Genomic DNA, 23,379 nt, shown 5'->3' on the forward strand with positions numbered 1-23,379 from the left:
GGGGACCTCTAGCCCTGTTTGGCCTTGTGGATGCATAAACCTCCATACAGAGAACCTCCATCTGCTTCACAGTCTGGTCCAAACCTCCTAAAGTGATGGATACGTCTTTCCTAGAGCCCAAGGGCCATGTCCTCCACTCTGTTAAGAAAGACAGGATGACTCCAGCATGTCATCCTCTGGAGCCCTTCTGTGGATCCCCGGACTTCTCTGTCTGAGGAGGAAAGGGGAGCTGAGCATAGAGTGCCAGGTGGAAACTGTGCCCTCCCAACTCTACTTGGTGTGGAGTAATACTGCCACCATGTGGGCAAGCCAGCTACACTTGGGAAACTTTGGTGGCAGAGCAGTCAGTCTGCTGTTCAGACATTTATTTTTATTAATTTTTTAAATATATTTTTTTTGTTGATTTCAGAGAGGAAGGGAGAGGGATAGAGAGAGAAATATCAATGATGAGAGAGAGTCATTGATTGGCGGCTTTCTGCACGCCTGCTACTGGGGTTCAAGCCTGCAACCCAGGCTTATGCCCTGACGGAATAAAACTGTGATCTCCTGGTTCATAGGTGATCTCCTGGTTCAAACCACTGAACCACACCAGCAGGGCCAGGCATTTATTTAATGTCTGTTGAGCACCTACTGTTGTTACATACTTGGCTAGGCTGCTGCTGCTATTCCTTCTTCGATAGTGAATTAAATGATGCCAAGGATTTAGGCTCTAGTGAATGTTTAACATTTATTCATCATGTATTTGGGGCACTTTTATCTACGGGTAATTTATACCACTCAGAGGTTACAATGATGCATCAGCTTTGTGAAGCAGGGTTTTTTCCCCTCCAAAGTTCGGGGGACAAGAGGATCCACAGAAAAATATAGGATTCTAGAATTGCTTACTGTCCTGATATGGTCTCCATCTCAGTTGTTATAAAATAATGGGGATATGTGTTTCTTGCAAATGACTTTGCTTTTTATGTATGAACAGTTTAATAGATTAAAAGAATATCGTAGATATTTAGAAAATAGAGAAAAATAAAAAATCATCCATGATTTCTTTATCCTGACCCCATCACTATTAATATTTTGATGTATTTCCTTTCTGTCTTCTGCATTTTTTTGCAATGATAGAATGACGCTAGGAAAACACTTGTCTATATACATGTGGGCTTTGGAAAAAGTTTGGGATGGAGATAAAAATGTGAGATTATCAGCATATTTCTAGCATCCTGTAGCAATAGGATACATGTAGGCATCCATATACACATGCATGACTATTTCTCTTAAGCCAACATTAATTGTGAAAAATAAAGCACACTGGACTTAGAGTCAGATAGATCTGTATTCAAATTCCAGTTCTGCCTTTTACCTTCAGTGTCAGGATTCTCCATAAAAATAGAAGCAATAGGAGATTGACATCAAACATATAAGATAGATGATGTAGATAAAATTATATATGTAATCCTCCTATATAATAAAAGTGTAGTATGAAAATTTCCCCCTCCACTGGGAGTTCGTCCAGGAGTTCGACCAGGGGGCAGGCTCACCAGGGGAAGCGAGGGAGGCTCCTGCCGGCAAACGGCAGCCACTAGCCAGGGGTGGGCAAACTTTTTGACTCGAGGGGCACAATGGGTTCTTAAACTGGACTCAGAAGAAGGAGCTGCGGCCGTGTCTCCCGACGTTGCCATGTTAACACTGCTGCTGGTGAAGGAGCGGAGGGGAGAGCAAGAGAACCCTCTGCTCTTTCGGCTCCGAGGGCCGGATAGAACAGCCGAACGGGCCGGATCCAGCCCGCGGGCTGTAGTTTGCCCATGGCTGCGTGCCTACCCGTGCATGAATTTCTGCACTGGGCCTCTAGTGTTATATGTAAGAGAAGGAGAGAGGGAGAGAGGGAGAAAAGGGGGAGGGGGAGAGAGAAAGATTTCTTTTAAGGAATTGGCTCATGCATTCGTGGGGGTCTGCAAGTACCTGATCCACAGAGCAGATGGGCAGATGAGCAGACTTGGAATTCAGGTAGAAGTTGATACTGCAGTCTTGAGGCAGAATTTATTTTTCAGGAAACCTCAGTTTTTGCTTGAAGGCCTTTCACCTGATTGGATGAGGATACTCACCTTTACTTAAAGTCTACTGATTTTAGACATTTACTATGTACAAAATACCCACACAACTTGAGCACAGGCCTGAACCTCTTTCAGCGGCTGTTCCACACAAATGGCTTGCCTTGGTCCATCCTGCAGACTTCTCTAAATCTCTGAAAGGCTTACAAACCCCAAACAAGTAGTGACTGGACTCAGTGCCATATACCTCTTGCAAAGTAGCTTCAACCTTGTCACTAGGTGGCAGCCAACCTCAGTTTATAGCACAGCCTCTCCCAGGCACCTTGAAACCAAGCACAGGGAGCTACCAACTGCAGATTACCTTGTAGCCTCTATCAGGTGTCTCTGGGCTGGGCACAGGCAGCAGCTGACCTGAGCCTGTACCAGAGCTCCTCCCAAGAGGTCCCAAAACCAATTCACCTGGTGACCAGCTTTAGACCACACAAGAGCACCACCTACATATCTACACAAATGAAACACCCAAAGCAGGCACCAGAGCATTAAATTCCAAGCAGGATGAGGAGGGTGTCCATGTGGAGAGGTGGCCTGAAATAGCGAGTTGGCACTTAAGAAGGGAGAGGATGGTATCTGTGTGATACATGCATGTGTGTGTTCACTGAGAAGGCCTGAGATCAGCAGCACCTCTTGCCTCCAGATCTTGGAACTAGGGCTACTTGTAGAAATGGTTGCTTCTGATACTGAGGTAAAGAAAGTACAAGATGAGCCTGGAACATCTTGTGCCAGATTGAGATGAAGTACTCAAAAAATGATGGGGTTGCCCAACTGGCTTGGCTCAGTGGCTGATTGTCAACTTATGAACCAGGAGGTTACAGTTTGATTCTTGGTCAGGGCACATGCATAGGTTGTGGGCTCGATCCCCAGTAGTGAGCATGTAGGAGGCAGCTGATCAATGATTCTCTCTCATCACTGATGTTTTTTCTCTCTCTCCCTCTCCCTTCCTTTCTGAAATCAATACAAATATATGAAAAAACAAACACCAATGGGGTCATGTGAAACAGGTACAGCTTGAATGGCCCCCACTGGGTGGCCAGACAAAGAACAATTTGAGCATGAAATAAGTAATTACATTGAAAAAAAAAAAACAATTGTCTACAATATTACAAATAAAGAAATGAACTGATTGAGAGTTTGATGAGGAAAGATCCAAGATGGCAGTGGAGTAGCTACACTCACTTACTATGAGGACAAAACTGGAATTACAATTAAATTATAGAATAATCATACTGAATAGCCATCTGGAGACTAGCTGAAGAGAACTCTTATAACCAAGGATTTATAGAAGAAGCATATCAAGACTGGTAGGAAGGGTGGAGATGCAAAACGGTATGGCCCCACACAAACAGATGGTGGCTGAGGTTCTGGAGATATGTCAGCTGCAGGGGTTTTCCCCTGAGAAACCTGGGGTTGAAAACCCAGGCCACAGTCCCCAGACCAGAGCACCAGAGCCAGGAAGGCACTCACATAACATATGGCTATGAAAAGCGAGGTTTCTGTCCAAAAGAGAGAGAAAGGAGTCCACGAGGGAGAGGAATCCACTAGAAACATAAGCACAATCTTGAAGGGCCAATGGAGAACATTTCATTTGCAGCTACTCACCCTGGGCTTCAAGGTAAGGGGGGTAGATCAGGGATTTATGACTCTGGAGAGCTGAAGGGGCAGCCACCAAGATCCCTGTGCTCAGTCATTCTCATGTATTGTAGATGCTATCTTTATTGGGTTCAGCTCTCCCCTTTGTGCAATAGGAGCCTGGGGGAAAGCAATAAACCCCCCCCCCCATACCACCTCTCATCTCACCCTGTGGTGTTTAAGCCTTGCTGAGGAGTACAGCCAAAGGCTCTGTGAGTGACTAAGCCTAACAGGCAGCCAGCAGATGGAGGCTGGTGAACATGGGTTTCAGGAAGCCTTGGGACTTTTGCTGACCTTCCCAGGGAGCTGGTGCTGGTAAAAGCCAGCCTTGGTACACAACTTAGAACTTCCTGCACACACCAAGGCCCAGCAGAGGCAGCCACAAACTATGGATTGCTTATAGCTACAAGCAGGTTGCCAAGGGCCAGTCACAGGCAGCATCTTATATTGGCCCTCATCAATATCCTTCCAAAACTGACCTGGGCCAGCTTCAGACATCAGGTAAACTTCACAACCAGCATATACAAAGGGAGATCTCAGTGGGCACCAAACCCTACTCAGGCAAATTCTACTTCCTGTGTTCAGTACCTGCAGAGCAGCCCACACTCAATAGTTGGGGTTGATCCTCATAGTCAGTTAGCCAGAGGGTTGATTCCATACATGAATAGGCCAATAGCAATCAAAACTGAATTACAATTGGAAGGCCCACATAACCTACTCAAGAGACATTTCTGGAGCACCCAGCTCAGGTGATCAAGGAGAGTTCACCACTGGACTCCATGGGACACCTACTACATAAGGCCACCTGACGAAGACTGGGAGTCATAGCAGATCTATAAAATTCATACAAACAGAAAGAGGCAGCCCAAATCAGAGACAAAGAAATAGGCTCCAAATGAAATAATAGGAGAAATAACCAGAAAGAGAGCTAAATGAAATGGAGGTAAGCCATTGATCAGATATAGAATTTAAAGTAATGCTTATAAGGATGCTCAACAGCATGAAAAAGGACATAAAACCATAAAAAAGGACCAGACAGAAATAAAGAATACAATATCTGAAATGAAGATACACTGGAAGGAATTAACGGTAGGTTGGATGAAGCAGAGGACAGAATCAGCAATTTGGAAGATGGGGTAAAAAAAAAAAAATCACCCAACCAGAGCTGCAAAAAGACAAAAGAATTGTAAAACAAAATGCCCTGGCCAGTTTTTCTCAGTGGTTAGAGTGTCAGACTGCCAACCAAAGGGTCTGAGGTTAAATTCCTGGTCAATATCTGGGTTGCAAGTTCCATCAATCTCTGGCCCCAGTCAGGGCATGTGTGGGAGACAGCCAATTGATGCATATCTTTCACCTCAATGTTTCTCTCTGTCTCTCTCCTCCTCCATTCCACTCTCTCTTTAAATCAATGGGAAAAAATATATACCTACAGGTGAGTAGTCACAACAAAAATTGAAGACAGTTTAAGGGACAATTGGGACAACATGAACTGCAACAACATTCACATCATTGGGGTAGCAGAAGGAGAAGACAGAGAACAAGAAAACCAGAACCTATTTGATGAATTAATGCAGTGATGGCGAGCCTATGACTTGTGTGTCAGAGGTGACACATGAACTCATTTTTTTGGTTCATTTTTCTTTGTTAAATGGCATTTAAATATATAAAATAAATATCAAAAATATAAATCTTTGTTTTACTATGGTTGCAAATATCAAAACATTTCTATATGTGACACGGCACCAGAGTTAAGTTAGGGTTTTTCAAAACACTGAGATGCCGAGATCAAAAGGTTCGCCATCACTGAATTAATGAGCAAAAATTTCCCTACCATGCTGAAGGGAAAAAAACACACAAGTTCGGGAAGTGCAGAGAGTCTCAAACAAAGTGAACTCAAGAGGCTCACATCAAGACACATCATAATTAAAATGGCAAAGGTTAAAGACAAAGAGAGAATCTTAAAAGCATAAAGAGAAAGATAATTAGTTACCTACAAGGGAGTTCTAATAAGACTGACAGCTGATTTCTCAAGAGAAGCATTTCAGGCCAGAATCAAATAGCATGAAATATACAAAGTGATGAAAAGCTAAGACCTACAACCAAGAATACTTTACCAAGAAAGGGTATCATCTAAAATTAAAGAAGAAAAGGGAGAAATAAAGAGCTTCTGAGACAAGAAAAAGCTAAAGGAGTTTGTTACCACCCATCCAGTATTACAAGAAATGTTAAAGGGCCTGCTTGAAGGAAGGGTTTTTTTTTTGGTGCTGAGTGTCACTCATGGAGGTGTTCTGTGATGGTCTGAAGCTGTTCACCTGGTGTAATGGCTCTGTGGCCTCCTGGGAGGTGCAGACCAAGATCAGGTGCTACTTATGTCCTGCTCAGGGCCACCTGGCATGAGCTACAGACCAATCTGCAGATGGCTGCTACTTGTGCTGGCTTGGAGGTACTCAGGAGAGGTCAAACTGGGAACCAAGACTAGCTGCCACTAAGGTCAGGCCTGGGGACACTTAGCAAGGGGTATATGCACACCAAGTCCAGAGGCTACTTGTTTGAGAGATTTTAGGAAAGTCCAAAACATGAGCCAAGACAGGGCATTTGTACAGAAATGCCACTGAAAAGGGCTTGCATGGGCCCAAAAATTGGGTGAAGCAGGGTCTCAGGGAATCACTGGCGCAGGGTGAACAGTGTTAGCCAGATTGATGAAGTCTCATATGGTACCTGCCTGCTGGCTCTGTCAGGGGAGGGCTCAGAAAAGGAACAATGGCTTCTGCCAGCACTTCTATCTGGGAGAAAGCTGCCTCTTCCAGTTCTCACCTTGATGCCAGAGAACTCAGTTTCTCGTTGTGTGTCTCTGGCACCTTTTGAGCTGCTGCCCAGTGCTAGAGCCCAGAAGGAGTGAATCTAAGTAAGTCCGTGTGAGGACCCTTTAAGAGGAACGAATGTCTTGGACTCTAGCAGCTCTTTGTCTCACCCAGATGGAATTCCCATTGGTTTTCATATCCAGAAGATATGGAGATTTCTCTTCTTGGCACTGGAAGTCTGGGCTGGTAGACCTGGTGTGAGGCTGGAACCTTCCTCCTTGGAGAGTACCTCCACACTGGGATATGTGGGTTCAGGGTCAGCCGGTGTTGCATCTTTGTCCTTTCTATCAGGCTTGATGCAGCTTTAAAATATATATATATATATATATATATATATATATATATATATATATATATATATATAATGTCTTTTGTTGTAGGATGTCTGTACAACTAGATTTCAGGCAGTTCTCAATGACGATCGTTCTATAATTTAGTTGTAATTTTGATGTGGCTGGTGGGGGATGTGAGTACTGCATTTATCTATGCACCCATCCTTACCAGAAAGCTATTTTTTAAATCTAATAAAATAATGGGGTTATTATTTTTCCAGTCTACCACAATGTCAAAAATAGAACTCTTGTCTTCAACCCTAAATATACTTCTCCCCATCTCAGAAAATGACCCCAAATATCTACCATCTTGGTTAAGGCAAAAACCTAGATGTCATCTTGATTCACCACTTTCTTTTAAACCACAGATGGGGAACCTTTTTTCTGCCAAGGGCCATTTGGATATTTATAACATATTTCTCGGGTCATATAAAATTATCAGCTTAAAAATTAGCCTGCTATCTTTGGTTAAACATTTAATTAACTCACCCCTGATGCCTTGGCCGGGCTAGACAAAGTGATTTTGCGGGCCTTCTATGGCCCTGGGGCTGGATGTTCCCCACCCTGTTTTAAACCCTCCAAAAAACCATCAGCAAGTTCTACCAAGGCCACTTCCAAAATGAATCTTGAACTTGGTCACTTTCCATTGCTGCTACTGTCTCCCTAACTTAAGCCACCATTTCTGTGGGGCTGTGAAGGAGACACTGGAGGTGAGGTCCATGGGAGGCTGTACTACCTCTGTGTATTATACAGCCTGAGACTGGCTGATCAGAAGGATGCTGATGGTCAGCTGGATTTGAGTGGAGGGGAGTAAAGACCTGTTGGAACCCACTGAGTCCTACATTTATTCATTCCTAAATATGATTGCCAAAAGTCTTTATGAAAGTAATAGACCAGAATCCTCTAACTCAGTGGTTCTCAACCTTCCGAATGCTGCAACCCTTTAACCCTTTTCGGTCCAACCTCGAGGCTGACTCGACAAACCAGGCCCTAGGAACAGGTCCAACGTCGAGCAATAAGAACATTAAAAAGTTCAACATTCAATCCCATCAATTAATTTGGACTAGACTGTTTGAATTCCAAAAATAACATTGGACGGCAAAGGGTTAATACAGCTCCTCATGTTGTGGTGACCCCCAATTTCATTGTTACAAATTGAACATAATTAAAGCATAGTGATTCATCACAAAACAATATGTAATTATATATGTGTTTTCCGATGGTCTTAGGCGACCCCTGTGAAAGGGTCGTTCGACCCCCAAAGGGGTCGCGACCCACAGGTTGAGAACCGCTGCCCTAAATGGAAGAGAATTTGGGGAAATGTAGTTCCCAATGTAACCAAGTGGATGGAGTGCATTTCCACTACACCATTCCCTTACTACCAATCTAAAGTTGTACTCTATCACATCACCCAGTTTTAATTCTCTCTGTGACACTTATTCCTAGTGACTATTGTTTAATTTGCTTACTGTGGCATTTCCCACCAGAAACCTAGTTCAGAGGAGCATGAATCTTGTCTGTCCTGGTATCTACTTTATATCCAGGGTTTAGAATAGGGAGTGGCTCATGGTGTTGAATAAATGTTCCCCTCACCTTGACTTTAACAATTCTCTGTTTTTTGATTTGTTGCATACAACCACCTACTTTCACATGCTAATTTCTTAAATAGAAATTAATAGGATTCTTTTGGTTTCAAGTAAAAAGAAAATTTCACCCAAATAGACTTCAGTAAAGGAAAATATGTGGGTTCATGAAATTGAAAAGCTCATGACTTGTTCAGGCATGGCTCCAATCCAGGGGCTCCAATGCCACTGAGTTTGTTCTGCTTTTTGTGTGTTGGTTCCAACCTCAGGCACTCTTTCTCCTCAGCATTCTACTTTTCTTATGGGTTTAGTGAGAATAGAGCTTCTTTTTGCCAGTAGTTTTAATAGAAGTCCTGAGAGTTGAAAGAGAAACTTCAACTCCCCTCCCCCAAACTGAGGTGCTGTTGAGAGAAGAAAGGATAAAGGATGCCAGCTGGGCAAACACCTGTGTTCACTATGGCTTTGGTGTGAACATCGAGAGATGATATTTTAAAGTTTCTGGAATGTAGTAAGCCCTCAATTAATGATAACAATAATTAATATTGTGCAATTATTATTACTGCATGAAAGCATTTTGTACACTGTAGGGACCAAAGCAATGTTAGATAGCATTCTTTCCTTTGGAGTTTAGCAAACTAGACAACCCAATTCATGAGCAGAGAGGAGGAGGAGTGCTCATTTCCCCGGCCCTGGGAACAGCCATGGCCGTCTGGGAAGATGGGTTGGAGGAAGACTGGGTCCTCCTGGGGTCCTGCATCCTTTCCAGTCAGGTCCTAGTCTGATTAGCATGCTCACCTAAGCTTTCCCAGGAGCCTCCAGTCACCGTCCCTCCTCAGATCTCCTGCCCAAGATGGCCCTTATACTGGGATAGATGTGTTCCAAGAACTTCAGTGGCGTGTCAGGTTGCAGGGTGGGGGCGGGAGGCTTTGGAGAGCCTGGGACATCTCTACCAGGAGTTTGCAGGACTGGCAAGAGTCTGGGTATGTATTTGGTGAACAGCCTGGGCCAAGGAGCCCAGTGAACATTTGTCACATTCTAGCTGCTGCCCAGCATTTGTTGAAAATTGGAGGAAGTCCTGCTCTGAGTTCTACCTCCCCAAAGTGGAAGCATGAGAACTCCATTCCCCGGGCTTCTATGCAGCTACTACCAGGCATAGATGAGACCCAAACACCTCTGACTAGGAGAGAGGTTCTTCTTAGCACCCATTTTTTGGGGAAAAGATAGTGGGAGAGGCATTGGCTTTCTTTCAGAAGTGGGGTGAGTATTGTAGCTATTGGAAGGTCAAGTGCCTGACCTACATGTGACATTGCTGGGGACAGAGTGGGGAGTGGTGGCTTTTTCTTCAGGCCAATTCTTCAGTACTTTATGGGCATTACTTTTGGAAGCTTGGCCTTAAACCTTGTTCTCCAGGCATCTCATGATTGTGTGAACTATCCAAAATCCAGTTAGAAAATCCTGTTTTGGTTTAATCAACCAGAATCAGTCTCAGTAACTAAGATCTCTGACTAATGTAAGTGCCAACATGTATTTATCATATGCCATGTACTAGCCCTCTTTTAACTTTCAAACCATTCTGTGAAGTAGAAATTCTCATATTATAGATGAAACAAACATACTCACAGAGCTTGGACATACCAGAGTCCAATGCAAGATATATAGCTCTCTCACTGGAGTCCATGATCTTTCCAATGCCATCAGCCCAGGGACATTATCCGTTACATTTGTCACTGTATCTCATTACCCAGCACAGTCCCTGACACATAGTAGGTTCTCAATTCGCATTTGGCTTTAATGAATACTGAACAAGTGACTAAACAAAAATGACACAGTCTTTTGTTCTTGGAGTGTGGTTGGGCTTGGATCATCTCCAGGTGGGGCAAGTCCTGGTAAAATTGCAGGTGAGATTGTCTTTGTCACGTCTCACCTCTGTCCTTAGAGACCCTTCTCCCCAGCATCCCAGGTTGTACTTGCTGCCCTGGAAGGTGAACTCAAATGATGGCTCTGATCTAAATGGCAATGTGCTTCCTCTATGTTCAGTGCTCCAGCCCTCCGTGGGAGTTAGAGCCATTGCTAGCAAAGGCAACCAGAACCTGAACAGAACCAATGTGCATCTGATGCGTCAGGCTCCTTCCCTGTGCCTGAGGAGTGGCTCCATTGAAAGACTCGACTATCTGTTCTTGGGGCTTCTGTGAGACAGTGGTGTTCCTTCCGTGTGCGTAAAGCCAGTTTCCTCATACTGTTGGTCTACATGAGCCCTCAAAAGTATTACATATTAAGCCCACTTTTTCTTCTAGATAACCCTGGTGATGTGTGAAGACAGCCACTTGAAGTCTCCTGGATTCTGCCCCACTTACCTCCTGCTTTGCTCTCAGGGTTTCTGCCCCAAGCGAAACGTGCACACCTGCTGCCCACACTCCTCCTCAGACGTGGCTTGAGTTCCTTCACCTGCCCGTGGTGCTGCCCTGGATGTGCCTTCCTCTTGGGTGTGACAATACCACACGTGGTCTGCCCAGGGCAAGGCGGAGTGGTGGCCCACATGCTCCTGGCTGTGAATGCTTCCTGACTGCATTCACATTCTGGCTCTGCTTCTCACTGGCTGTGACTTTGGGAAAATTATGACAGTTCCCTGTGCCTCAGTTTCCTTATCTATGAAATAGGGTTAGTAATATCCACCTCATAGAATTATTATAAGGACTGACAGTAAATATTTCAGTGCTTAGAAGAGTTTCTGACCTAGTTCAATAAGAATGCTGAGTAAAGAAAACCAAGATCAATGTCAGTATAACAAGTATTTTTGTAAGTCTACACTGCCTCATCTCTCATGCTGAGTTTATAGCCAATTAAAAACCCATCCTCTTTTTTTTTTCTTTCTAAAAAAACATATGCTCTGTTGTTAAGACCCATCGCCATCAGCACGCGCTCTGGTCGTTGGATCTTCAAAGAGCGTGCAGGAGTTCACATCTGTCCTTCTGACATTACATCATCTCAGCTGCTCCCGGCCTCGCAGAGACTGGACTTATTTGGGATGCTAACTGCTTTCCAGTGTGTGTGGTGAACTGTGCTGAGCCCGGGGACGTGTCTTGCTGACATCCAGACACTAAGCTGGGTCTACAGAACTTCCTGTTGTCCCTATGGTACTGAGGAGCCTCCTGAAGGAGAGTCTCCCCAGCCCTTAGCTGGCCGGGGCTGGGCAAGATGTTCCCCAGCTGCCTGCTGCGGGTATTATTCGCACACAGTCCAGGGACCACCTAGGGACCAACTACAGTGGAATCCGTTGTTCCAGATCTGTAGCCTCAGGATTTGTGGGGATGGGATCTGGCAATGTGCAGTTTAGACAAGTGTCTCAGGAGACTCAGAACGCTGGTGTGGAAGATGATGGAGGACCGGTGCTGCCTCTGACTTCCCAGTCAGGGCCCCATGTGCGTGCTGGCTGCTCGTGAGAGACCCTTGCCTTGTCTCAAAAATCCCATTGTCTTTCCTCTTGGACAGAGAGTGTGGGAGGACTTGTGGGCTGGACCCCTGGGCTCCAAATTGTGGCTTCCTTGGAAAGATTCATCCCCCGTTAGTTGGAGAGATCTTTGCAACTTTGCTCCTCATGTTCAGAGCCACATTTCCAATGGGCTGTTGATGGCCATCATGACGGGAAGCGCTCCAAACAAACAGACTCCTGTGGGTTACCTTGTTCTGAGCTGGAGTTGGCGGCCAAGTGCCTGGGCTCACCTGTCCAGGAAGAGGAAATAGCACAGTGATGTCCCTGGAAGGCCAAACCAGGACACCTGGACCTGGGACCGGCAGACCCTTCACAGATGCAGCTATCCTGTTTTGCCTCCCATTTGCTCTTCCCAGCCTCCCAAACAGAGGTTCCTCCTTCCCCCGAGAAACCCCAAGGAAGGAGGGACCCTGATTTTGCTTGGTCTGCCTTGTCCACCAGAAATCATGGCTTTGAGTAACAGGCATGGGGTAAGTCCAATAGCAATTTTTCTGCCATTCTGGGTCCTCTAACCCAAGATTCCGCAGGCTGCTTTATCATAGAAGAGTTTCTCACTGGCTGGACATTGTCACCAGCTAGAGGAAGGAGGAGGTATGGTAGCCCATGATCAGGGGCTGGGTCAGGGAGAGCACACCTTCTCCAGGCACAGGTGACTCCTGGGACTGAACCGCACCTTGGTCCCTGGTGTAGACTTGCTCAGGATTCTGGGCAATGGGCAGTGCTGTGTGACTCAAGTTCAAAGACATCTTCCTTGGTCAGGTGTGGACTCTATTTGCAGTTACACACACAGACCTGCAAAGATGAAAATGCAGGTGACCATGGCTGGTGTGCATGTATATTATCACTTCATTCATACATTTATTCACTCAGCCATGCATACAGCTAGAAAATGTTAAGTTCCTACCTTGTGCCAGGTGCTGTATGACGTGCCAGGATAGAGTAGTGAATAAGACAGACACAGAACCTTCCCTGGAGGAATTTAGGGTTCAGTGAAAAAGAGAAACATTAAATTAGAGATCAAATGAAGAGTGGCACCTTAGGATATAACAGAAGGAATGTTAAAAATATTCTACAGACTGCATTTCATGGCCATTAGCTATAGCACCAGAGCAGAACCCTGAGCCCTCTGCTGGGTTAGATGCTATGACCTGAGTTGTAAGATCTTGGGGCCATCTGAAGGAATCTATGTGAGGGGCTGGGGAGAAAGCAGCTACTCACAGCAGTGAAGAAGCATTTCAATATTTTAACAACCAGATACAACTGTCTGCAAATGCAAGCTATGTCCTGGTCCTGGATAGAATGTAGAATGGGGGACTATGCAACTGGATCAGGTGTTAGGAAAGGTGATATTTAATCTGAGACCTGAGGATGAAGTAAGAGTCAAGGGTTAGTATGGGCACTGGGGGTGCTGAAGAGTGTTCCAGAGAAAGCAGGACATACTTCGGTGTGCAGGGAGCCAGAGGTGAGAACGAGCATGGCATTGTTAAAGAAACACACATTTTCCCACTCTTTCTGGCACATAAAGTATGAAAGCAGAGTAATGTCAGATGGGCTTAGAGAGGTACTTAGAGGTCTCATTAGCCACATTGAGAAGGTTTAGGGGTGGGACCATAATTTGATGGAGATTACCTTTCTACCACCCCATGAAATGGCAGATTGAAGAAAAATTACATTCAGTATTAGAAAAAATTTCATTTCATATATGTTCTAGTGTCTTACCCACCACATAAGCTTGCCAGTAGAGAAAGGTTCCTTTTCTGAGAAAGGCTCTGAGTTCTTGGAACAAATACTCTTTGAGTTTGTAGGTGTGTCTGTTTATTGGTTATCCTCACCCAAGGATAGTCTATTGATTTTTAGAGAGAGTGGAAAGGATGGGAGGAGGAGAGAGAGAGAAACATTGATGGGAGAGAGACACATTGATTGCTTGCCTCCTGTACGTGCCCTGACTGGGATGGGGATGGAGCCTGAAACTGAGGTATGTGCCCTCAACTGGAATCAAACCCAGGACCCTTCAGTCTGCAGGCCAACCTCTATCCACTGAGCCAAAACAGCCAGGGCTGTAGGTCTTTTTAAATGCCACCTCTTCAGAGAGCACATCCTTGATTATTCCATGCAAAAAAAGTTCCTCCTTCATGAGCTGCTAGTCCCCTTGCCTCACTGCCTGCTTCTTACAGCATTCATCGTCATGGACTTCTTATATACTTTATTTAGAGCATAAGCTCCATGAAAGTGGGGTCTTTGTTTCCCCAGCACCTAGAAAAGTCCCTGGCCTTGGAAGGTGTTCAATAAATGTTGAAAGAATATTGAATGGATGAAGAAAGTCCCAATGAAACTAGGAGAGAAAAGCCAATGTCCAGGGAAAGGGGAGATGCTGCTTCTGATGTACAAGAGCAAAGGAGGAAGGGAGGCCATGGATGCAGGTGGGTGTGTAGATTTGGAATGGTCAACTGAGGGTGTTCTTTAGAAGAAGGAAGCAAGACCATTCACTTGTTGAGATGAAAAGGATGGCTGAGGGAGGGGTTAGTTTGGGGAAAGTGAAGACATTTTTGTAGAGGAGAATATGAAGGAGTTGGTGAGAAATACTAGTAGGATTGTCAGGCAGTACTAGTGTCAGAGACTAGTTGAGAGTGACTTTAATTATCTCTTGGTACTAATGTGCCTGGTTATGTGGTTTTTCTAGAACAGCACCCAGCTGTCCAGGTGTGAACAAAGAGATGGCAGACAGATGATTTTCAGGGTGAGAGTTTTACAAGATAGATGCAGAGCGAGACCATCAAGACAAGGAAGCTTTTAATGTCTGAGTGTGAGTGGTTGGAGAGCTGGACCAAAGAATCGAAGCTGAGTGTGTAGGGAGGTGAAGAGAGGACATGATAAATAGGGAAAAATCTGGGAGTCAATTAGCAGAGGCCTCAGTAAGGACAAATAATTGACTTATTGGGAGTACTAGTAGCTGAGTGAGAGAACTGGATGGGTCAAAGAGAGTGTTGGAGAGTGGGGAATCTGAAAATCTGATCCAGGCTAAATGGCTGGTGATGATCAAGTCTATAGGTCGGTCAAGGTGGCTTAACTGGAGGGAAGGAGGTCACTGGAGACAAGGATGTTAACATGACGGACCTGTGTTTGGAAGGGGTTTTCAACAAAAAGCATTGAAGTCTCCCAGGATGATGGTGGAACTTGGGAGAGAGGATGACCATGAACCAAAAGCCAAGGTCTTCACAAATGAGTGGCATGTGATAGTGACAGCCTGGAATTGGTAGAATCAGATGGTATTTCTTTCATCTTGTCAGTGCAGGCCTGTTCTTTCTTCTGTGTTCTAAGTGCCAGAAAAGGGATCATTCAGCTTTTACCTTGACATAGAGCTGCCTGCAAAAATTTTTTTCTGGGTCCCTTTCTTATTCTCTCCTCTTCTTAATCCATATTCATTTCCCTGGTGACCTCACCAAGTGCCAGGGTTCAAACACTAGCTCTCTGATGACAGCTTCTACATGTGTCTCCGAATGGACCTCTTGAACTTCAGCCTGTTCAAAATCTCCACTAGGGTGTTCACAGGTATCTCAGGCTTAAATTGTCCAGAACCAAACTCTGCAACCATCCAACTGGCTTCTCCTCCACTCCTTTTAGAAAGTAAATGCCAACTCCATCCTTTCCGTTGTTCAGGCCGCAAATATGGAAGACGTCCTTCATGCTTCTCAAACCCACATCCAAACCATTTTCCAATTTTGCTGGATTCACCTTCAATAGAGAGCTATCATCTGGCCACTGTCCTCCCTCTACTGGAATCAACTTGCTCCAAGCACACTATCTTCCATCTACACCACTGCCGTGTGACTGTGGTCTGTTCTCAAACCAACAGCCAGAGTGAGGTTTTTTTGTTTGTTTGTTTTTTTAATGTCTCCAGTCAACAAAAGAGAAATGTTATTGAGGCTTCAGAGCCACAGGGTTCAGGCAGGAGACTGCCCTGTGGGCTGAGGTGGTCGTGGTGGGAGCCCTATCTAACCTTTTCCTTGGGGTGCAGGTTGATGGTGTGGCTTCACTTCTTGCTGCAGTTGACAGTGTGTGGTGCAGGTGAGTAACACTTACTGCAGTTGTACTCTGGGTGAGCTAGCACAGTGAGGGCTCAGTGATGCCATTCCACAGACAAGGCACTATGTGCAGGGTTCGCTTTTTTTTGGATATCAGAGTCAGAGGGTGCAGTCATCCTCCAGCTGTTTGCCCACAAAAATCAGTTGCTGCTGGTCAGATGGGATCCCCTCCCTGTCTTGGATGTTAGCTTTGTGTTCTCAGTGGTGTAACTGGGCTGGACCTTGAGGGTGATGGTCTTGTGAGTCAGGATTTTCACAGAGTCACATCTCTGTGTCTACTGGGGAGACTGCTTGGCTGTCTCATTGAAGACAGTGAGGGCCAGAGTGATCATTTTAAAAATCAAGTTAAGTCTTCTCAGCCTTCTGCTTAAAATTTTTCCCTTGGCTTTCCGTTTCACTTTAAGAAAAGGCCAAAATTCTCATAACAGTCTACAGATCCCAGGTGACCTAGCTCATGGATGCCTCTGACTCATCTCCTGCCTCTTATGCCTCTACCCCACCCCTCCCTTGCTCTCTGCTCTAGCCACACTGGCCTCCTTGCTCTTCTTTGAATACAGCAAGAATCCCTGCCTCAGGACCTTTGCCCTTGCTGGTTTTTTTCTGCCTGAGATATTCATTCAGATACTTGCATGGTTAAGTCCCTCACTTTTTTGAGGTCACTGCTCAAATGTCACCTTTTCAGAGAGGAGTATTCTGACCTCCCATTCACCTGGATTAAATCAGGAGCCTTCTCGCTCCCTGATTTAGCCATAATAGTCTACATAATGCTGCGGCAACAGGTCTGAAGGTGAAGTGGCTTATAGCATAAAGGGGTTACCCAGTGGTATGCTGGAGTTAGAGAGAACCAATTGTTAAATTTCCAGGAAGTTTTTGAGCCACTTGTTAAGCATAGTCATTAAAAATTAAATTACATAAATTTACCATTAAAATTATATTGAAAATGAAGGCAATAAATACTCAAAATGTATCACGTGTTATTTTACTGCATTTTGCCATGTATGCATGTTTGTTATCACTGCATGTTACTATTATGTCTGTGCAGCTATTTATGTCTCTGTTATCTGTATGCTGGAAATACCTTAGTGATGTTCTGATGTGCGGCTGGACCTAACTTCTCGTCCAGTGACACGTTGAAATCAGCCACCGTGAGAATATTTATATGCCTCTGAAAGCAGTAAATGCTACAGATCAGGGTTTGATTTCTTTTTGATGTCTGTCTAGACTTAAGAAAGTGATAGGGAAGATTATTTATGATGCAGATTAAATTTAAAAATGTGCCATGACTGCAGCCATTACACTGTGAGTAGCAGAAAATTGAGGCAGTATTCTAGTATTCAAAAACTTCTGTATGATTCCGCAGAGGTCGCTCACACCATTGATGAGTGAGTGACGTTCTGACACGTACATCTTTACTGTGCCACTTTCATCTCACTAGTTAACATAAATGAATATATTAACCAATACTTATGTTGGAACTGCACTCATTAGTCAATTGCCACAGGTTAATTATGGATACAAAACTTCAGCAAAAATCAAAAGCAGTCTGTGAACTTCAATAGGATATAAGAAATCTCAATATAGAATACTATATATTTTATTACTTGCAATATTTTATTACATTCTCTGTATCAATGAAGTTTATAATAAATGCACACACACATGCGTGCACCCATGCACCCCCCCCATACATATGTACATCACCTGTCCCTTCCTCCTAGAGAGCCAGCTGTTAAACAGTTACCCATGGTTTACTCCACAGGCACCCTTCATGTCTGTCATGTGCCACCTGCTCACATCCTTCACTGTGGACCCAGGTGATGGCACTGCCACCACCTGCAGCATTGCTGATTGCTGTGTCGGGGAAGAGGGCCACAGTAAGACACACTGGCTGTCAAAGGCTCTTCTAGAAGTGACATGCACTATGCTGCTCGTATGCCGCTGACCACAGCCAGCCGCATGGCCATGCACACCCATTCGAAATGATCAAAGAAGTGTAAGCCTGTCATGTGCCCAGAAGGAGGAAGAGAACTGGGAAATTGGTGAACTGGCCTAGTGACCACAACATAGCATCTATGTGCTTATTGTCTGCCCCACCCCGACACTGGAACGAAGGTTCCATGAGAGAGCGAGCTGTTTCATTTGATGCTACATCCTAAGCCCCTTGGAGACACTCAATACATACTTAGGGAATCTGAGAGACTAGTCTGAAGGAGGAAGACTCTGGAAACAAGCCTTCATGGATTAATGAAGAGGGTTATCATTGTATGATTTCTCCAAATCTTGGTAAGCATTGTGCTCTTACCCCTCGTCCCCTCCATGCAGCTGGAAATGTGTGGCACAGGAAATCGCAGAGATGCATACGGCTCTGTGACATTAGAAAAGGCCCAGGGCCAGCGCAAGAACCAGTCCCGGAAGGATGCAGACACCGCTGCAGGGGAAGACTCCACTACCCAAGCCGCGACTAGGATGAGGCACATAGGACACAAAAAGGAGGTGTCGCTCAGATTAGTGCGGCGTTGGGACCTTGTGTTGGACGCTGTCACACACCTGGGATGCCAACAGCACTAACTCCCATTTGTTTAGGACCTACTATGTGCCAAGAAAGTGCTACACTGGCTTTCAGTGCCTTATTCACTAAACAGTACCTCAACTCTATTAGCTTGATAGTTCCAGTTTGTCAAAAGAGGGCACTGAGTCTTGGGGAGATGGAGGAACTCTTCCAAGGTCAAGGAAGTGGTAGAACCAGGATTTGCATAAAATCTTTTCGAATCTGACACTTGGTCCTTCTAAACGAGGACTCCTCTGTTATCCTGAGAGGGAAATTAGAAACCATCATTCAGGCATTTGGAACTCCAGACACTGCATTTAACTGACCTTTTTCACAGGTCAAAAAAAGAAAAAAAAGAAAAGAATACCACCGGCTCCTCCACATTTGATCCACGACACTCTCCTTGAATTGAAATAAATCCCAGTTTGACCATGATTGTTGTTTTTTTTCTTTCAGTTTTTATTGAACACAAGTATTCTGACAGAATGCAAAGTCAAAATTCTCAGTTAGTACTCAGTATTTACACCAGTGAGAATGGAAACAAAGGTGGTCTCGATGTTTCACTTGGTAAAAAGTTTATAACAAGAGAGAAGGCCCCCGAAGTTGGGAATGTTGGATAGGGATGTTAATGGAGGTCTGAAAACCGCTATCCAGACAGACAGCCTAGAGTGAAAACCTGGGGCTTGAAGGCTCCATACAAAAGTGTGAAAATAGAGTTCCACTGCCAGAGCTGCACTGCGTACACTGTGGCCCCAGGGAGCGGAGGCCCGGGCGTCCACCCGAGTGCCCCAGCAGGACTCGGCCATGCCGGCATTCATGTGAATACATATGTATGGCACATACACATATAGACACATAGACATTGGAAATAGGCAGAATTGACCCCCCTTCAAAAAATTAAAAAAGAAAAACTATAAGCTTTTATCTCTTAACATAAAAGATAGAACATCTTGAAAATAAAGTGACTCCCTCTTTGATTTTAGAGAAAGCATCGCTCTGTTTTATTTTATATTTTTAAGGAAAGGAAAGCTCACGCATGCAGATACAAATCTATGTATATTGGGAGAGAAGCTGACCAAAAGGTGGGCAGAGGGTTGGGTTCCAGCTAATGGTGGACTCTTGGAGGAGGGTGACTGTCCGCTGTCCTGGGCCAGGTTATCTGAGGGTTGACTATACCTCTTTTTCATCCTAATCATTGGAACAAAAATCAGTTTGCCTAACCACAGCAGCTTGGAATGAAACGCAGTCTCCTTGAGGTATAATGTGGGCTTGGCCTTGATCAAAGCCACTAACACCACGAGATGCAGAACTGATCCCACTGACAACCTGGTGACAGAAGAGCCACCAGACCTTGCGGACCCTCCGCCTGACACGCAGGAGCTCCCGTTCTGCTGTGTGCTCTAAGAACTGTCTTCAAGGTGTTTGTGCCTGCGGGCCTGTGCCTCGGAACCGGAATTTGTGCGGCCCTAGAATCAAAGGGGCCGAGCGCTGTGGACTGGGATCCTCCATTTCCATCCCCAGGAGATGAGAAAATGCAAAATAACCCCACATTGAGCAAATGACAAGACCATTATTTTTCACAGTTTGAAATGATAATCTAGCACATTGCCACTGATCAGGCTGCAGAAGTGTCAGGACCTGGGTGTGGCCCACAGCACGACTCAGTGGTCTCGCCACCCTCACCTCTTGCTGTTGTACCTTCGGAAAGCAGCGCGTGCTGTGACCTGACTTCTGTTTACTTAGCATCATCATCATCATCAAAATCATTTTTATTCATTTTCTTTGTTTAAAGGCTTCAATTCCTTTTAAGAGTAAATTTTCTTTCCTGAATTTTTTTTCTGAACTATCTGCTATACCTTCCACAACCAAACTATGTTGAAGTTTTATTTCAATACTATGACAAAACACGTTTCACACTAAAATATTCACGCGTCCACAGTGCACAAGCTTGCAGTTCTAAAGTAGAATGAGAAAAAAAGCAAAATGTCTATACAAAGGGCTGGCTTTTCCCTTCTCCCCCCTCCCGTCCCCGTAAAGTTTCTGTATTTCTCCCCCACTTTGTTTCCAATCCAGGAAAGTTGTGTTATGACTCCAGACAGCAGGTTGGGGTTTTTTGTTGTTGTTTGTTTTTTTCTTTTGTTTCTACAAATGCTGCCTAAGTGAACAGAAGGCCGATGTTCCTTTACGTCAACAGATTTCCAAAAAAAGACACTCATTCCCTGAAGCACACGTGTTCTTTCGCTCAAATCTAGATTCTGGGCTCAAAAAGAATTGTATGTATATATTTTATTTGGCTTTCTACAAAAGGGGGATGTTTGGGGTCAAAACGTGTGTTCACCAAGACCATCCGCAGCTATACAGTCTTCTCTGCTCGGTCAACAAAGCCTAAGGAACCTTTCAAGAGGAAGGGCAGGACGCTGGGAGCAGAGCCCTTCTCCCAGACACCGCAGGCCAGGCGACTGCTGCTAGAAAGCGGCCTACCCGCAGGGAAACACAAAAGGAACCGAGAACCAAAAAGCAAAACCAGTCTGGAACGAGATGGATTTTCACCTGAGTTGGATGCAGGCGAAAACTTCAACTCAATAGGGGATTACCCCTGTAAACAGTCATGGGGGTGACGTTTCTGTGCTAAAGCAGGCCTGCGGTGATCCTCCCACCTAGGTGGTATTTGGAACTTAAAAAAAAAAGCAACTACTTTACATGGACATTGAAATGCCATTGAAGTTAAACATTTGTCAACTTGTAAACACTGGAAAGCAAAGTTGGCAGAAAGGAAAAGAAAAGAATGAAAAGAAAAGAAAAGAAAAGAAAAAAAGAAGTCTGAATACTGCAAATTGAGATCTAGCCCCAGAAGCTGCAATTTGGCATTCTTCCTACGGAACCAGAGTCTACGTGGGAACTGAAGTCAGCTAGAAGGGGTGACACACTTTGCATACTGAACAAATACAAAGTGAACAGAAATGATAACTTACTTATGAGGTTTTTACAGAATTCGAACTCGACTGAGAGTATAAAAATAAACTTGGACTTTGTTCATCGGTTAGTTATAGTGCCTGGAAGTGTTTCTCTCTGAGACTGCTCTGTGCCAATTGGGCAATGCCAAGTGCGGTCTTTCTGAGCCTAGATTTTTTTTTTCTGAGCTTCCTAGATTCTTAATTTGGGGTCCTTTTGTTTGATTTTTAAATGGTTTCAGGGAACGGAGTGTCCTAGTTTGGCTGTGGGGTTAACCTTTTTGTCTCATTTTCTTACAAGTGAGTGCGTAACAAAGGAACCCTTTCTATAAACCTACAAAAAGGCGATCCCATGTTTATGTTTAGTTTTGTTTTAAAGGCAAAAGACACTAGAGGGGTGAGATGTGTGTGTGTGTGTGTGTGTGTGTGTGTGTGTGTGTGTGTGATATTGGAAATGCTCTGGTGAAGCTGTGGTGTCACTTTTAATTTTGATCTTTGCTTGGCTGTCGTCACCCATCATGCTTTGCTCTCGTTCTCCTTTGTCTGTGTGGCATCGTTGGGGACCGTCTTCGCTTCGGCTGGTGCTGGCTTCGTTTCTGTCTCCTGGCACTCCGACTTTGCTTCTACAGGGCCCTTCCTGCAGAGAATCGGGGAAACAGCGCTGAGACCTGGGTCTGGAGTAGCTCACCCTCAGCCAGCCCCGCAGGAGGGCTGAAGCTAGAGCAGTGGCCTCCACCCTTGGCTGCTCGTCGGCGTCACCTGGAGCTCTATAAGCCGCGGGTGCTGGGGCCATACCCCAAAACGGGTCTGGACATGGTGACTTTTAAAAGCACCCAAGTGATTCTAACGTGCAGTCCAAGCTGAGTGCCACTAAACCAGGGGAACGAGACCTCTCCCCTTCCAGCCCTTACCGGGGTGGCGGAGGGGCAGCAGATGCAGCCTTTCCTTGGCCCGAGGGGCTATGGGAGCAGCAGCTCAGCTCGGTATAAATGAGCTGTGCTGGGCTGAGCTCCCCAGGACTGTTTGCAGAGGGCCCTCCTGCAAACCCCCTGCTCTTGCCTGTCCCCACCCCAACCCACTCCACCCCACCTACCCCTGTGCTCAGTGTTTCGTGGTGATGCCTCTGTGGCTTGCCTGGGCAGGGGGAGAACCTGCTCTTTGTTCCTGGGGCAGCTTTCCTGGGGAGTCTGCTGAGGGCTAGAGTGGGCTGCCATGCCCCAGGGAAGCTGAGTGGGTCGAGCGGGCAGGGCTATCGGAGCCCTTTTCCTTCCCGAGTGAGGCCCAGGGCTCCTGTGACGGTGCCCTTGTAGCTCTTGGTGGCAGCACCACAGCGCCCCTGGCATCAGCGTCGGGAGCCCCTACGGAAACCTAGGTCTGACTCTGCCAGTTCCTGGAGCTGAGTCTGGCCTGAGGACACACTGGGCAGACTCAGACCCCAGCCCCAGATGGTGCCACTGCATCTTGGCACCCCACAGCCCCACCTCTCTGCACCCTGCAGATCGGTGCTGTCCTGGTGGGGACACAGCCCGCCACTGGATACCATGCTGACTGCCTCTGGGCCCCAGGGTGGCCAACAGGGGCACCTTGGTCTCCTTAGCTCGCTTCCCAAATAATGCTCATCAGGGCCTGACTGCAAGGGTTCCCGAGGGAAAACAGACGCCGCTGCTAGGACGATCAGGATAAAGCATAATTAACGTGGCCTAATTAGTGACAGGAGGCTGCTCGCGCACCTGCTAGGTGTCCCTCTGCTCTCTGCCTGATCCCAGCCCTTTGGTTGAGAGTTGCCTCAGAGAAGCCCTGGATG

The 23,379-nt window shown here is 45.5% G+C and overlaps 1 protein-coding gene across 5 annotated transcripts in view; it reads right to left on the minus strand.

Annotated features, from left to right (window-relative positions):
* Nucleotides 1-19,077: 19,077 nt before the first annotated feature.
* The window catches only part of NCAM1 (neural cell adhesion molecule 1), a 330,901-nt gene continuing 326,599 nt past the window's right edge, over nt 19,078-23,379 (minus strand). For 3 of the 5 annotated variants that reach the window (XM_081098797.1, XM_081098798.1, XM_081098800.1), the window contains one exon: nt 19,078-22,212. In XM_081098797.1, the coding sequence (XP_080954923.1) occupies nt 22,092-22,212 (121 nt within the window). In that variant the 3' untranslated portion in view covers nt 19,078-22,091. The remainder of the gene's footprint in view (nt 22,213-23,379) is intronic. The other 2 variants (XM_081098796.1, XM_081098795.1) reach the window with 1 other exon arrangement.

This window comes from Myotis nattereri (genome assembly GCF_964212035.1).
Source record: "Myotis nattereri genome assembly, chromosome: 9".
Classification (NCBI taxonomy): domain Eukaryota; kingdom Metazoa; phylum Chordata; class Mammalia; order Chiroptera; family Vespertilionidae; genus Myotis; species Myotis nattereri.